Source organism: Lates calcarifer, linkage group LG16_LG22, assembly GCF_001640805.2.
Source record: "Lates calcarifer isolate ASB-BC8 linkage group LG16_LG22, TLL_Latcal_v3, whole genome shotgun sequence".
Classification (NCBI taxonomy): Eukaryota; Metazoa; Chordata; class Actinopteri; family Centropomidae; genus Lates; species Lates calcarifer.
In genome coordinates this window covers 25,449,740-25,464,069 of record NC_066848.1, presented here as the reverse complement: position 1 = coordinate 25,464,069, position 14,330 = coordinate 25,449,740, and the positions used below count along the sequence as shown (strand labels likewise).

Genomic DNA, 14,330 nt, shown 5'->3' with positions numbered 1-14,330 from the left:
AGCCAAGACCTCAGCATATCCACAGAGGGAGAAAAGACAATCCAGACAAGGTCACTCTTCAACTTTTTACTAAAAAGCTAAATTAATAATATTATATTACACATTAATATACCCTGTGTACACCATAAGCATTTCAGTCTCATTTTTCAGTCATCAGTCTAACTGAAGAAATGCTCCCATTTTAATCATTGCAGCACCAGCTTTGTAATGGCTACAGCTTCATGGTGCTGTATGTGTATAACTGTCTTTTTAGGTCTGTTCTACTTAAGCCACTACATTAAAACCAGTTACTGCTCCACTGATAACGTATGTCCAGTTTTCCCCACAGTTGCATCTAACCTGTGCTAAGACAGTGTGTGTCAGCAAGGTAATGATTCATATCAATGCAGGTTATTGTAGGAGTGAAAATATATTTTTTCAGGGTTTTTTTCACAGATCCAGTAATCACACCTTTAAATTTTACAGAGCTACAGTTCACTCTTTTGAAGACTCGAAAGGTACAAGATATTCATTTTTGACACGGTCTTGGAACAGCATGCAGGTGTGCTGATCTACTATCATCAATCATCTCCCAGCAATCAGCCTGACTGCTGCACTGACTTTCATTTGACCCCTCCAGTCTCACCGACAGCATGGGCATTAATCACTGACTCACTGTTAGGCTAACTGGTATTATATTTGTGCGTTGTATATTCACCCTTTTCTGGATGAAACCACCACTCGAAAAAATGTCACTATTTACAGTAGGTGAGTCTGTAATCCAGAGGGGAACCACAGATCACACAGACAGAAATGAGGTCTGCAAAAACAACAGGAGGGGGGAAAAGAACCACTGACACCTGCACCAAATTGTGTTCATGAAAAGACTTTCTCAAGGTGTAGCAGCCCTCAGCCCCGGCTGTGATTGATATGAGCAGCTCGCCACTGTCTCTTGTTTTTCTGTAGTCATTTGCTTATGATTAGGGAAGGGCATAATTATTCAATGATCAATTACTAATCACTTAGAACTTTGTCATTCACATGGAATTTAATTGATCCGTTCATATCAGCGAGGTTATGTAGTGTGTCTTGAAGCAATATAATGATTTTCACTGCGTGGCAGCAACCAGCAGGAGGAGCAATTAAAATGTAACAAGTTAAACCAAGCTGCCTTTGAGCTGTCGTAGAAATCAAAGGTAAACATGAGGAGAGCAGGAGAAGTTTGGTGTGGGACCATTTCAAGCTAAGAGAAAATGAAGCCCATTGTGAACACACAATGTCAGTGGTAACTTGTTTGTACTATGTGTAAAAGCCTCTCAGTTGTGTTTCTGTCGAGTGCCGTAGCTTTGCTTTGTTAATTTGTTGGGTTTGACTCGGGCTCTGCTGCCTTTATGAGGCTGCAGATCTTTGTTGTTAATAAATAATAAATAATTAATTGATTGATAATTGATTTAATTCCTGATGATCAATCAAGGAAATTTCAAATGCCCATCCTTCAGTGTGATCACTTGTTTATTCAGTGTTTGTATCCAATGATGATTACATTTGTTATACCTTTGTTTCACCCATAGTGCTGTACTGAAACCCTGTACCCCAGGATACTGGTTCTGTAAATTCACCCACTGTTTTGGTGTCCAACTCTCTCGTGGAGACTGGACCACAGATAATGTGACAAAAATAGTTAATGTGACACTCATGCCTACAGTGATTGGCCAGGTTTGACATTCTCTTCCAAGTTTCCTTTTTCATCTTTCACACAACTGCTCTACACACAAATCCAACACCATGACCTTCTCATGAAGATAAGACTACAAAACACACAACAGACATTGAATTCTTGGAGAGAGATCAGACATGGCCATCATATTCCTGCTGTTAACTGCTCACAGAGATGCACTCAAACAACACTATCAGACTCATGATGGATAATTTAAGTATCAAAATTGATGCAGCAGAACCAGAGATAATTGTTTTTAATTCCAAGACTTCCATGTCAAAATCTGGAGTCTGCATTACCCACGATGCAACTTGACCAGTGATGGTGTGTCAAACATTTGGCTGCATTATGCTAGTAGAGGTCAATGTAGTACTGGAGCTTCTGGTCTCAGGCGGAGATGAGCAATGGACTAGCAGAGGTCTGGTGAGCGCACTTCTTTCTAACTCAATATCCGCATATTTGTCTCATTTTCAGACACTGACTCAATCTGACATCACCTGAAGACACTTATCAGACTTGCCACAACTCCCTCTGCATTTTTTCACATATGCAGCAGTACTCACTAACAGGAAACTGACTTTGATGTGTAAATCTGTGCATTTCCCCTTTAACTCAACTTTGTATTGAGTTCTATTTGTATTATATTTGTTCCTGGTCCTAATATAAGTTATAAATTCTAATAACAAAAAACAAACAAACAGAAAGCTGCAGAAACAGTGCTGAGTTCTCAGGTATTAGACCTACCAGATGCCCAGGATGACAGCCTGCTCCTCTGCACTGAGGTCAGGCAGCTCGAACTGAGCTGGCTCCGCTAAACTGATCTTATCCAGTACGGTGTCGTCACCCAGACTGCAGTCCTGTAAGCACAAAGACACATATGGAGTCTGATTTGTATATACACACATGCACCAGCCATAAAGCACTGTGCATGAAAACAGCAAAGCACTGCCAAGTGAGTCAGCATGCTTTTTTGGATTAAACATTACATAGTTTTGAGAAATTGCTTACAGCCACAGCTTTTCAAAAGAAAACTTACAACTGTGAGAGAGAGTGAAAAATTCAGACATCTTTAGTGAGTAATGTCTTGAACTGGTGATGGTGAGTGCATGGCTCATATTTCATCTAATATTCACTGGAAAATTTTCCTAAATTACACCCAATGGCAGGCAGCTAGCTTTACACAGATGCAAGATGTCAAGTAATAAAACTTTAACTGTGATTATGATTTACTGTAATAAATATATAGCAAATACATGTGACTATTTCACCAGAAGATATTTATCCACTTCAGTATTCTCTATGTTCTGATGGGATTCTTGGGATTCTAACCACTGATCAGCCCTTTCAGCTGTTGGCTGTTAAGTAGCCAGTCAGTCATAAAGTGTCAGAGCTGGATATATATATATATATATATATATATATATACACATCATTTTGACAACAGCTTAGCATGTCAGACATATAACTAAAGTGAGAGTTCTACCTGGGCTTGCATCTGTACATTTTTTTCTTACCTTATTTCTGTTTTATGTTATACTATAACTATGTGCCAATATTAATGGCCTGAAGTTGGTATGTCTTTGGAAACCATCAAACATCTGAATATGTCTACAGGGCTTGAGACTATGCAGGTTAATCTTTTGTAATTATGATGGAGCATTACTGACAAACTTTTTTCTTGATGACCATATTCCAGCATTTGAAAGTACCATTCGAAAAGTCAGCCAATTAAACACCAGTTCTTTTTCTTTTTTTTTTTCAAAAATAAATGATCAAATTCCTCCTGCATTTTTTTGGTTCTGTACTTGGCTTTTGGATTTTATGTAGAGCGATATTTTCACCTTTGTTTGCTGACCAACACTCAAGTCCTAGCAAAATTAAGTCAGACTGCCTTATGGTAATTAATTAAACTGTAAATAGGCTGCAATGCCAAGTTGCTTTACAGTCTCTAGCAAAGTCTTCCCACGTACACACATTCTGGGGGAGAGGGGATCAGTACCCTGTACAACCACAGTAAGATGTGTGGACAGGAGAAGCCAGAGATCAAACTGCTTGCCCAAACATTCATTCAGAGCTTTATGACTAAGGGATGCATCATGCTAAGTCAATGACAGTCAAGTGCATTCCTCTGGTCTAAACTTGGCAAACATATTGATGCAAGAAGAGCAGACTCAATCCAAATCCTATGCTGTGACAGTGTGGTTTGGCACCAGCAATAAGAACTCTGGATCAGGCTTGCTTTCATTAGAATAACACAAGAGTTCCAAGTCCAGTCAGACCCAAAGAGATAGAAATGGCCCAATTTCTCTGCTGGCAGCAGTTTTGATTGGCCAGTGATGAAGAGTTCCCTCTTTGTCCCTCTCTGCTTTCCTAGAATCCATTCTAGATAGGAAGCCAGTGAGCTCTGGTTAATGGCAGCCTGATTGAGACCATTTACCCTCCCACCCCCACCCACCCACCCCTAATGAGGGCATTAGTGGGCTGAGCACCACATAAGGACCTGGAGCTGGGCCACAACCACTGAGACTGAGAACGCCCTGGAAACACTTTTTTAACCTTTATTGCACACTTTCAACCTGGAAGCTGCCCAGTACAACCACAGTCTAATCTGCTGGCCACTGAGCAGCTCTACTGGAACAGTTGAAGTTCAGGGTGTTGCTCAAGGGCACCATAGTGGTGTTGATGAGGGAGGGGCAAGTGCTGTTTTTTCACTTTTCCCACCCAGACTTAATCCTGCTGATCGGGGAACTGAACTGGCAACCATCTGGTCAACAGTTCACTTTCAAGCTTTAAGCAAATTTCAAAAATATATGAAAGATGGAACAAATGCTTCATCCCTGATTTCTTTAGCATTCATTTTGGTTAGGTTAGGGAAAGATTGTGGTCCAACAATACAGACTTCAGGTAGACAAGAAGATAGCCGCTGTCCATGACAAAGTTATACACTTGAAGTCCACCAACCTATCCACTCTGATCCACTTCATTAGAAATTCTTACATTTTACGAAAATGCCAGGCTACTTCTGTCAATGCCGGGCTACTTTTGCCATTGCCCCTGCATCAATCTGCACCTATCAAGGGCCAGATCACAGTAGCACCAGGCTAAGCAATGTAGACATCTTAGCATATATGTATATAATCTATCATTCCCATGATACATTAGATATATGCTTCCTCCAATGTGTTCTGGGTCTATACCTGGGTCTTTTACCAGTTACCAGGTATCCTCACATGTCCAGACCATATCAACTGACTCCTTTCCACATGAAAGAGCAGCAGCTCTTCATTACCCCAAGTCTGAGGATAATGTTTGTATGTTTGACAGCTTCTGTCCCAAGTGAAGTTGAAGTATCTTAAGCTCTTGCTCCTGACAATCACGATTCACATTCTCACAAGAGGTCTTAGGGGTGGCATGGTGGTGCAGTGGTCACCTCACAGCAATAAGATTAAGCAAGAGTTTTCCTGTGCTGAGTTTGCATGTTGTCCTTGTGCCTGAATCAGCTCTCTCCAGGTAGTCCAGCTTCCTCGCACAATCCAAAGACATGCAGGTTAATAGGAACTCTAAATTACTCATAGGTGTGAGTGTGAGCTTGAATAATTGTTTGTCTCTACATGTCAGCCCCGTGATAGATTGGTGATCTGTATCTTATATCATAAATATAAAATTAATATAATATATTTTTGGGGAAAATTAAAAAAGCTATTTCAGAGAAGCAGACAGAAGGGTCTGCAGTGTCCAGGACGTCATGCTGACTCAGCAGCAGAAATAGATAGAAGCTTCAGCAACATCTGGAAAAAGGCCATAATATTCATAGATATTTAAATTTTACAGCCTTGGTGGGAGTAAGTTCCAGCTGTTTTGTTTTGAGTTTCTTCCCTCAGATTACATGTTGATAAAGTGGCTGATAACAGGATTTCTGCAGGATTTAAAAGTTAAACACTTTAAAAGTCCTTTTAAATTGCAACGCATACAATGAAATTCAATACATTTCACAGCCATACAGGCCAAAATATAAAGAAACACCCAGTAGACGTGATAAGCCCTGGAATCTCTCAGACAACAAAACTGCTCTTTTTGCAGTCTAAAATAATGTCAGTGTTTTTTTAAATGAATCACTAATAGTTTAGTATTATTAAAAGGAAGAAAAAAGGATGCTTTTTTTTGTCACAGTCAGATGGTGGGGCATGTTGGTATCAGTGATTGACAGCAGTTAGCAGGCTGCCAGAGCCTGTGTTACACCATAAGCAACAAGAAACTAAGTGAACAAACCTGAGCTGTAGCTACATGTCAGGGTAGACAGTGTGTTGTCAGTGGTACTGAACAGTAAGGACCATGGCAACATCTAACCAGATCCAAATGACATTTGCAGGTTTGATGGATGACCAAGTCAAACGTACAAAGTATCTTACTAAACCAGCATTTCACCATAAAGCAGTTGACACACTCTGGATTACTGGACCTGCAACCATGCAGTTGTGCAAAATGCCAAAAGGGACTAAATTCAGAGCAATAAAATTATTATTTTCTTTTTCAAATGTGACCAACAGGTGGTCTGTTTTACGTGATACACAAAGGAAACATAGTGCTCAATGATTAAACTAGGAAAGGAATTTTATAAATGAATTTATTTTATGTATTTTATTACTTCTTTTACAAAAATATCACATGCTTTTCATGCATGAATACAGAACTGATATACTGCATTATTACAATGTACCAGTATGCTTATGTGCACCAGTTTCTGTGAAAGGTATGTATGATTACCTACTCACATTCGTGCATGAATATGTGCAAGTGTATGTTGTATACAAAAGTTTGGGCACTTCTGGGCAAATGACATATGTTTTTTAATTTTAAATTGAAATGGTAAAAGGCTGCACATTGGATCAGTGCACCATCACTCCTATGTCAGCCACACCGTCCTGCAGCTCCCCCACAGACATATGGACTTTTGCTTTACCACTCTGCCCAGCAGACCTGCAGTTTTTTCTGCAAGTTCTTTTTTGGTCTTGACCTCCATGGTTCTTCTTAACTGCAATTTTTAAATAACACTTTAGACAATGAAAATTTCAAGCTGGAAGTGCATTGTTGATTTTTTTTATAGCCTCTCCTACTTTGTAGGTAGTCAATTAGTTTCATTTACAGATTCTCAGCTGATTCTCAGCTGTTCAATGAAGCCTGTGGTTGTTAAACCAAGGTTTGAAGACTCAGATAATTCATCAAGCTTTCAAATGGTCAATGTCTCAATGAGTCAGTTAAGTTAAATTTGATTATTCATGCATGAGTGCATGTATGAATATATTTTTTTGCATGAAACCAAATGATACATTCCACAGACACAAACAAGCAACTACAGTTTTTTGTTTGTTTTGTTTTGTTTTTTTTTTAATCGCTTTAAAACTTGTTTTACTGCACTACATGTCAGAGTGAGCCACTTTGACTTGGACATTCATATGTCCTTAGTCATATGAATATGAAAAATCTGGATCCAAGACTGGCTTGTTAAACTATCAATTTCTTTGAATTAATGACAACTTACAAACGAGAGGAAGATGGACTTTATGTTTAGTGTTGTGCATGGGGATTGCATTGGGTCAACAGTAGCAAAAGGCACCAGGTTGTAATAAAAGACCAGAGGTGGACATCTCCCTCTGCTGTTGATGCTGGGTATTACAAAGTATTTGCCCCTATTGAACATTCTCAGCAGCAGAGATGGGTGAGATGATCAGGATCATCTTCAACTTAACAAAGACAGATAACTACTGCCAAGTCAGTCAGTTAGACAGTACCAACAGAGGGGTCATATTTAGAGAGCCCAGTTTAGTCTGGATCCTGGATCAAATCTCTGTGTTATGACATTCATATAAGGGTTCTCTTGGCATTATAGATTTATAAGTGACACTGTATGAAAAAGCCAACATTCTCTTCCTCTTACAAATGAAAAGTTGAAAACACATTTTTGTTTCAATTAAATGCACTCAGGTTCTGCTGCCACAGCCTCACTTGCTCTGGTATGAGCCTTTACTTGATCCTTTACTGAGCCGATATAGATTTTCTTCAACATTTACCTGTGATGACTTTTAAAAATCAGTGTCATTAACGTAATAGAAGAGCCCCAGCTTTCGTAGAAGGTCAACAGAAAAGAGCAACTCAGGAGTAACTCAAGACTGACTCCAGATCAGCCTTCCCACTGACCAGCTCTCCAGACCTGGATTTGTCCAAGTTGCCCCAAAAGATACACCAGCAGCTCTGAGCATTCCTCAATTTGGATTTATTACCACCTCCTGCCCGTACTGACACCTAGGCTCCTGAACTCACCAACTAAATGGGGAACCCACAGTGGAAAGGAAGGCAGAACCTGTGATAGTGAATACAGCTTTAGGCATAGGTCATTAAGTGTCTAATGTGGAAAATGCCTACATGTGACTCTTCTGTAATACAAAGAGTACGGTCTAGACCTACTGTATATGAAATTTGCCTTGAGATAAGGGCTGCCTGGTTTTCTGATAACCGAGTGAGGTATGTCACTATGGGAAATGCCACCTGGCGTGACCACTCATGGCAGCACCACTACCATCACATCTGTCAGGGAACAGACCAATCATCTGAGCTGTATGATCCAGCCTGTCCTCCCTATATAACTGTCTGCAGCCCCTAAGCATCTTTTAAGCATAATTCTTAGCGTGTCCCACCCATGCAAGCAGTGAGATACCTCACTCAGTTACCGGGGTTACCCAGGTGACCACAGGTTCTCTTTCAGACCTTGCTTGGTATCTCACTATGGCCAAAGGCCATAAAATCTCGAACTAGGAAAAAGGTTAACACCACAAACCCTCCACATGGGCTAGTGCACAGTTGAACCAACAGTAAGGATGGAGCGCACAAATAAAGGTGCTGTCACATCCAGGTGGTACAACGAGACAAAGGTGTGGAAACACACAGAACTACACAGAAATGCCCCTGAACAGAGCCCATGAGGTGGCCATTCCCTTGGTGGAATGAGCCTGAAGGCTCTCTGAAGGTTGTAACCCCCTACACTCATATGGCAACACTATTGCCTCCACCACCCAATGTGACATATGCTGTTGAGACAGAGCCTTCCCTCTGCGAGAAGGGGCACACGATACAAAGAGCTTGTTACTCCTAAAACCCCTAGTTCTGTCCAGATAGATGCGTAAAGCCCAAATGCATTAAGACACCTCTTGCTCTCCTGGGCAAAAGGCCGGGGGTGAAAAGCAGCTCCAGGGTATGGCAACTACACAATGACTCACTAACCTTGGACACAGAAGCCATGTTAGGGCAGCAACATCACCTTCCCATAATCAGGGGAAAACTTGCAAGCAGGATGCATGCACAGACAAAGCATGAAATTCATCTACAGCAGCTCCATGTGGCTGGTATCAGGACCAGCAACAGGATGGTTTTGAGAGAAAGCACCTTTAATTCAGCACACTCCATAGGCTCAAAAGGCAACCTGGACAGTAACTCTATAACAGTGGGCAAATCCCACAAAGAACTAAAAGTAGGCATGCTCCCTTCATAAACCTCTTTATCAGGGAATGCTGACCAACTGGCATGTTGCCAAAACCCACATGATAGCTTCACACCATTTCTGAAATACAAACCATTTGCTGTCATATAACGAGTGTATGGATGGTGCCCTTGCAGTTTCAATCACTCCCATGGGCAAACCCTACTCATTCAAATTCCCCATCACTGCCTCTCTCACTGCAATAGCCACAAATCCCAGGTGGGATGGTGGTGGCTGGTGGTGTGCTGATTTCTGTGGGAGGCAGAGGTCAAATGCCTAGCCCTGTTTCTTTAGCAGGTCACTTGCCTAGTGCATGGATGAGACAGTCTCTCCAAGGAACCCTTTAGCCTGCGATGGGTCAAAAGGGGAATCCATAACAGCCTGCTTATCCTGTTCTGGGAAGCTGGAAAGATTAGGCCACACCACTGTACCCCTAGACACATGGAGGCTGACGCTGGTGACAGCACATATTTCGTCCCACACAGCTAAACTCTGAGAACCCTTGTCTAGAAGATGACTCATCTCCTGGAAGAGCTGAGCCTGATAAGCTGTCAGCAGAGTGACTACATTTAGATTCTTAATGGGCCAGGCCGCTGACTTGTACACTTCTGGTACTTGGAGGAAGTCAGTGTCCATCTTGCCCGGCAGGGTGGGCCCTGCTAAGGCGAGGGTGGATCAGCAGTTAGAATGGAGATGATATGCAACCAACTGCTCCACTGCTGGGGGGTTGGCAAGACCCAGTAACTCACCATCTGCAGTTTCCAGGCCAGAGTAACCCTTGACAGAAACTCTGTGCCAACAGCTTGTCCCAAAACTGCCTCATCTCCTACACACAGGGAAGGCAGGCATGAGCTGCTTAGCCAGGACTTGATACAAAAGTAGGATTTTGCCATGACTTAAATCCCTCTCAACTCTCTTATCATCCCGGGATGCAGGCTAGTTAATAGCCAGCCTGGTAGCAACTCGCTTGCAAACCTCATGCAGGACAGCCTTGCAAGGCATGCGGGAGGGCTGAGTCTCCCGGCTGATTGAGCTCCCAGACAGAAACGCCTGGATAGAAGGGAGAATGGCATTGTCATCGTCATCCTTATTCAGGAGATCAAAATTAACATCATCATCCTCATCCTCATTGACATGGAAGAGGGAAATCCACATTGGCATCCTCCACCATATCCCCCAGCATGTGCTAACCACCAGCTTATCCGTAGGCCTCACCAGGGATTGAAAAAGAGACAGGCTGCAGACATACACAGACAATGCTCCAAAATTCTGGTCAGCATGGCGCTACAGTGCTCACACTAACCAGTGCCTGCAAGTGATGTCTGAGCGTGTTTACCACCCATGCAAGTGATGCAAAGGGGGTGGGGGTCCCTCCCCAAGATGGTGAACCCACATGCAGCCAGGCAAGGCCGGGACATGACATCCCTACCCTTGCTGCCAGCCGCTCTCCCCTGAGCAGCAGAAGAGGGATAGCTAGCTACACACAAGCATACCATGATGCGTTAGCTTGTAAGCCGATCTGAGAGCAGGAGCTGGACCGCCACAACATGATAACCACCACCTGAATAACAATTTTTCTTGACAAAAAGATGCAGAAAAACAGCCTAACAATCCCACAACCAGATGTCCACATTTGTAGACTACATTGACAGCTGCGTCAGTGAACAACTGAATTTCATCATCACAGGGAAGAAAGTGAGAATAGGCCTACAGGCAGTTATATGGGGGGATAGGCTGGATCATACAGCTAAGATAATTAGTCCTGTCCCCTGACTGTCATGGTGAACAGTGAACTTCGTGAACAATTAACGAACATTTCAGTCTGGTTTTTGCTCTCTGCAGAGCACTGAGACTGCTCTGGTCAAGATCACCAGTGACTTATTGTCAGCTGCTGATGTAGGCTTGTATTCCATTTTAATTCTCCTTGACATCAGCTCAGCCTTTGACACAGCAGATGACAATGTCTTAATCAGTTGTCTGATGTTAACATCAGTGGTGTGGCTCTGGATTGGTTCCTCACATATGTGTCCGACAGGTCCTTTTCTGTTGTGCTTGGACATTTGACTTGGATGATTTTATAGTAGTTTTTTTTATCAATTAAAAAATTAATGGGCTCCTATGGGAGCTCAGCTCAACTCTCTTCAAAAACACTCAACTTTGCAAGCTTACCAGCCTGGCATACCTGCACACACAGACTCAATTTTTGGCTTAAAATGTTCCAAAGACTTTGATCTTTTACTGTTGTATCTTTTAATGTGCTAAAAATGTTTGGTTTAAGAGATTTGTGGTGTTTTAGTGAGGGTTGTTATAGCTTGTTGGAGGATTTATCAGTCTGTCACGTGACCAGGTAGGGTGAGGAGCTGTGAATTTTTGAGGAGAATCAGATCTCTCAACTGCTCCTGGTAGCACAGATTTATCTCAATACGCACATAAAAGGCACCATCATGTAGCTTAAAGCCTCCTGCCTCTCATCATGTCAATATCTAAGACTGTTGAGGTTTTGTGTTTGCGGTGTAAACCTTAACTGATCTGGAAGTCTGAGTCAGGCTCTCATTCACTGCCATACAAACTGCGGGCAGACTGTCTCCTCTGCTTCCCAAACCTTTAAATTGCCATATCTCTTGTTGTGTTTGGAGTGTGGACACATGCTGTATATTTTCATGATCAACTATTGCTATTCAATTTCCAGCATTGCTTCAGAGATTAGCTTTGGCTTTCAACTTTACTTTTTTCAGCCATTTTAAGCATTGCATCAGTATTGCTGCAGTATCCACACTGCGTTTTGTGCAAGAAATGCAAATTATACACATGCTAACCCTGGGCCACATTATGTTTGGCCATAGTACTGATTTCCATTGCTATGAGGATGACACCCAATTTTATGTTCTAATAAAGCCTGGTACCACTAATGTGTCATCTATTATGTCCTGCCTCTATGAAGTTTAGTACTGGCTGTCCAATAATTTCCTGAATTATAGATTATGACTATATGACAAATATATATAAATATAAATAATTACAATGACACCACCTGGCCCCAGCAGCAACAGCATTAACAATTTCTCACCAAGTCTGGGTGTCTTATCTAATAATATTTAAAAAAGACACTTGTAACCTGGGTCCTATGACAGTCAGGTGACTTAAGTTGTGCAATCCCTCTTAGGGACTAGAAAAGGTCATCCATGCTTTTACGTGCTCCAGACTATAAAAAAGCCATGCCCTTTATTCTAAATAAATATGTAAATATATATGTAAATACCCAAATAAATATGTCTAAATATACATGAGTGAAGGTAGGAGTTGAGGCAAAGCTTACAGTCAGTCAACTGAACAAACAATAAAAATGAGTTGGAAAGAAGTCAACATACTTTAGGTAGGAAGGCCGGAGGTGTGGGACTGGCCTCACTGTCCGTCTGGCCAGGCTGGTCCTGCTTCCTGTTGACCTCGAGGATGAGTTGAGCTAAGTACTTCTGCTGGAAATGGGTCCGTTTGCCAAGGGCGCCTTGACGGATTGACCAAAAACAATCAACTGTTACCTTCAATTTAGGTCTAACTTAAGGCTGGATCAATGTGCGTCTAAGCAGATCATTACCAAAAATGGTACCCTGTTATATTCTCCAGGTTCTGTTGTACTTTACATACCAGTCATGTTGATATTCAGCCCTGAGAGCTCCTGTGCCTTCTTGATGTGTTCCTTGGCTGGCTGGTACTCATAGTAGGTCAGACTAGTGTAGACACACTCCAGGTGGAACTGGATCGCCAGGTTTCTCTGTTCCGACAACAGAGACTGGCATTTCAGCACTGAAAGATGACAGAGAATTTCTTCATCATTACCAACAATCCACTTGCCAAAAAAGCATTGTTTTCTGATATGATACATAAACAGAGCAACATGAGCAGATGGTCAACAACTTGTTGTTGTTTGTTGGCCCAGTAAACAAGCTTTTATGGTAATCAGCACAAAACAGCCAGTCACATTATTCCTGTTTAATCATTTCCAGCTTTTTAGCTCTTTGAATTGTTATGTGAAAACTCTTGACTTGATATACCCAGGTGTTTCTGAAGGTGTGATGTCAAGCTTAGATTTGATTTTCACACCATGTTTGCCAGAAAATGGCATATGATAGGATAGGACACAATCAAGCAAACATACTTCTTGGTAACTATCTAAGAAAACAGACTTACACATTCCATTACATTCCGTTCCATGAGCCTCTGAGTGACAGCACCACCAGAAACAACTTTTTTTTTTAACATGCTTCATTTTCCACCTTTGCAACACCAGAAACACAAAATTACACAGATGTGTGGCACTCGTGTTGGAAAGACTTTGGCAATAGAATTTACAGTTTATGACTGAATAGATTTTGGAGGTTTACTGAACCAAATCTCACTGAAGTCTGAGTCTACCTCAGGGAGAAAGAAGCTGGTACCGTCACCATAGCAACCTTAACTGGAGCTGGATATACACATTATATGCCTTTCTAACCTATCCAATTAATTAAAATTTTCACCGGTAGACCTCAATCAAGTCACCTCTCAGGTTTATGTAAAGCAAACAAGTTGCTTCTGTGGACAATGAGTGCCACAGCAAAAGGTCTGAATACTTTAGAAAATGAGAGATTTTACTTTTTGATTTTTAATAAATACATTTCTTTAAAAAAAAACTGTTAATGGGTTATTGAGTATAGATTGATGGGCAAAAATGGCAACTGTATCTATTTGACATTAAATGTATGACACAATAAGGTGTGAAAAGGCTGGGGGGGGGATACGCTGTGATTTGTTCCATTTCACCATCAGTGTAACATCACCTGTCATATGTTTTTAATGTTTTCTCATCTAATATTTCAGTGACTGTAATGTCCTCTTGACCACCTCTAATATTAGCCATGGTCTAACATCAAGTCAAAGCACTTTCTCTTTATGTCACAGTACAGTACCACTCTGATGGTTGACAGCTGTACTACTAACGCTTTCAGTTTGCCAGATACTACTGACAATGCTTCATCAGTTTTTGTCAATGTTTTCTAAAAGCAGATCTTGAATCTCTGCAAGTTGAAAATCTTTATACTGTGTAATAACACTTGTAAATGAAACAGA

General features: G+C 41.4%; 1 protein-coding gene across 3 annotated transcripts in view; it reads right to left on the bottom strand.

Annotated features, from left to right (window-relative positions):
- Window positions 1-14,330, bottom strand: part of ttc27 (tetratricopeptide repeat domain 27) — a 67,575-nt gene that overhangs the window by 34,390 nt on the left and 18,855 nt on the right. For all 3 annotated transcript variants that reach the window (XM_018694696.2, XM_018694692.2, XM_018694693.2), the window contains exons 6-8: window positions 12,870-13,028; window positions 12,596-12,729; window positions 2,441-2,553 (exon numbers count right to left, since the gene is read on the bottom strand). In XM_018694696.2, the coding sequence (XP_018550212.1) occupies window positions 2,441-2,553; window positions 12,596-12,729; window positions 12,870-13,028 (406 nt within the window). The remainder of the gene's footprint in view (window positions 1-2,440; window positions 2,554-12,595; window positions 12,730-12,869; window positions 13,029-14,330) is intronic.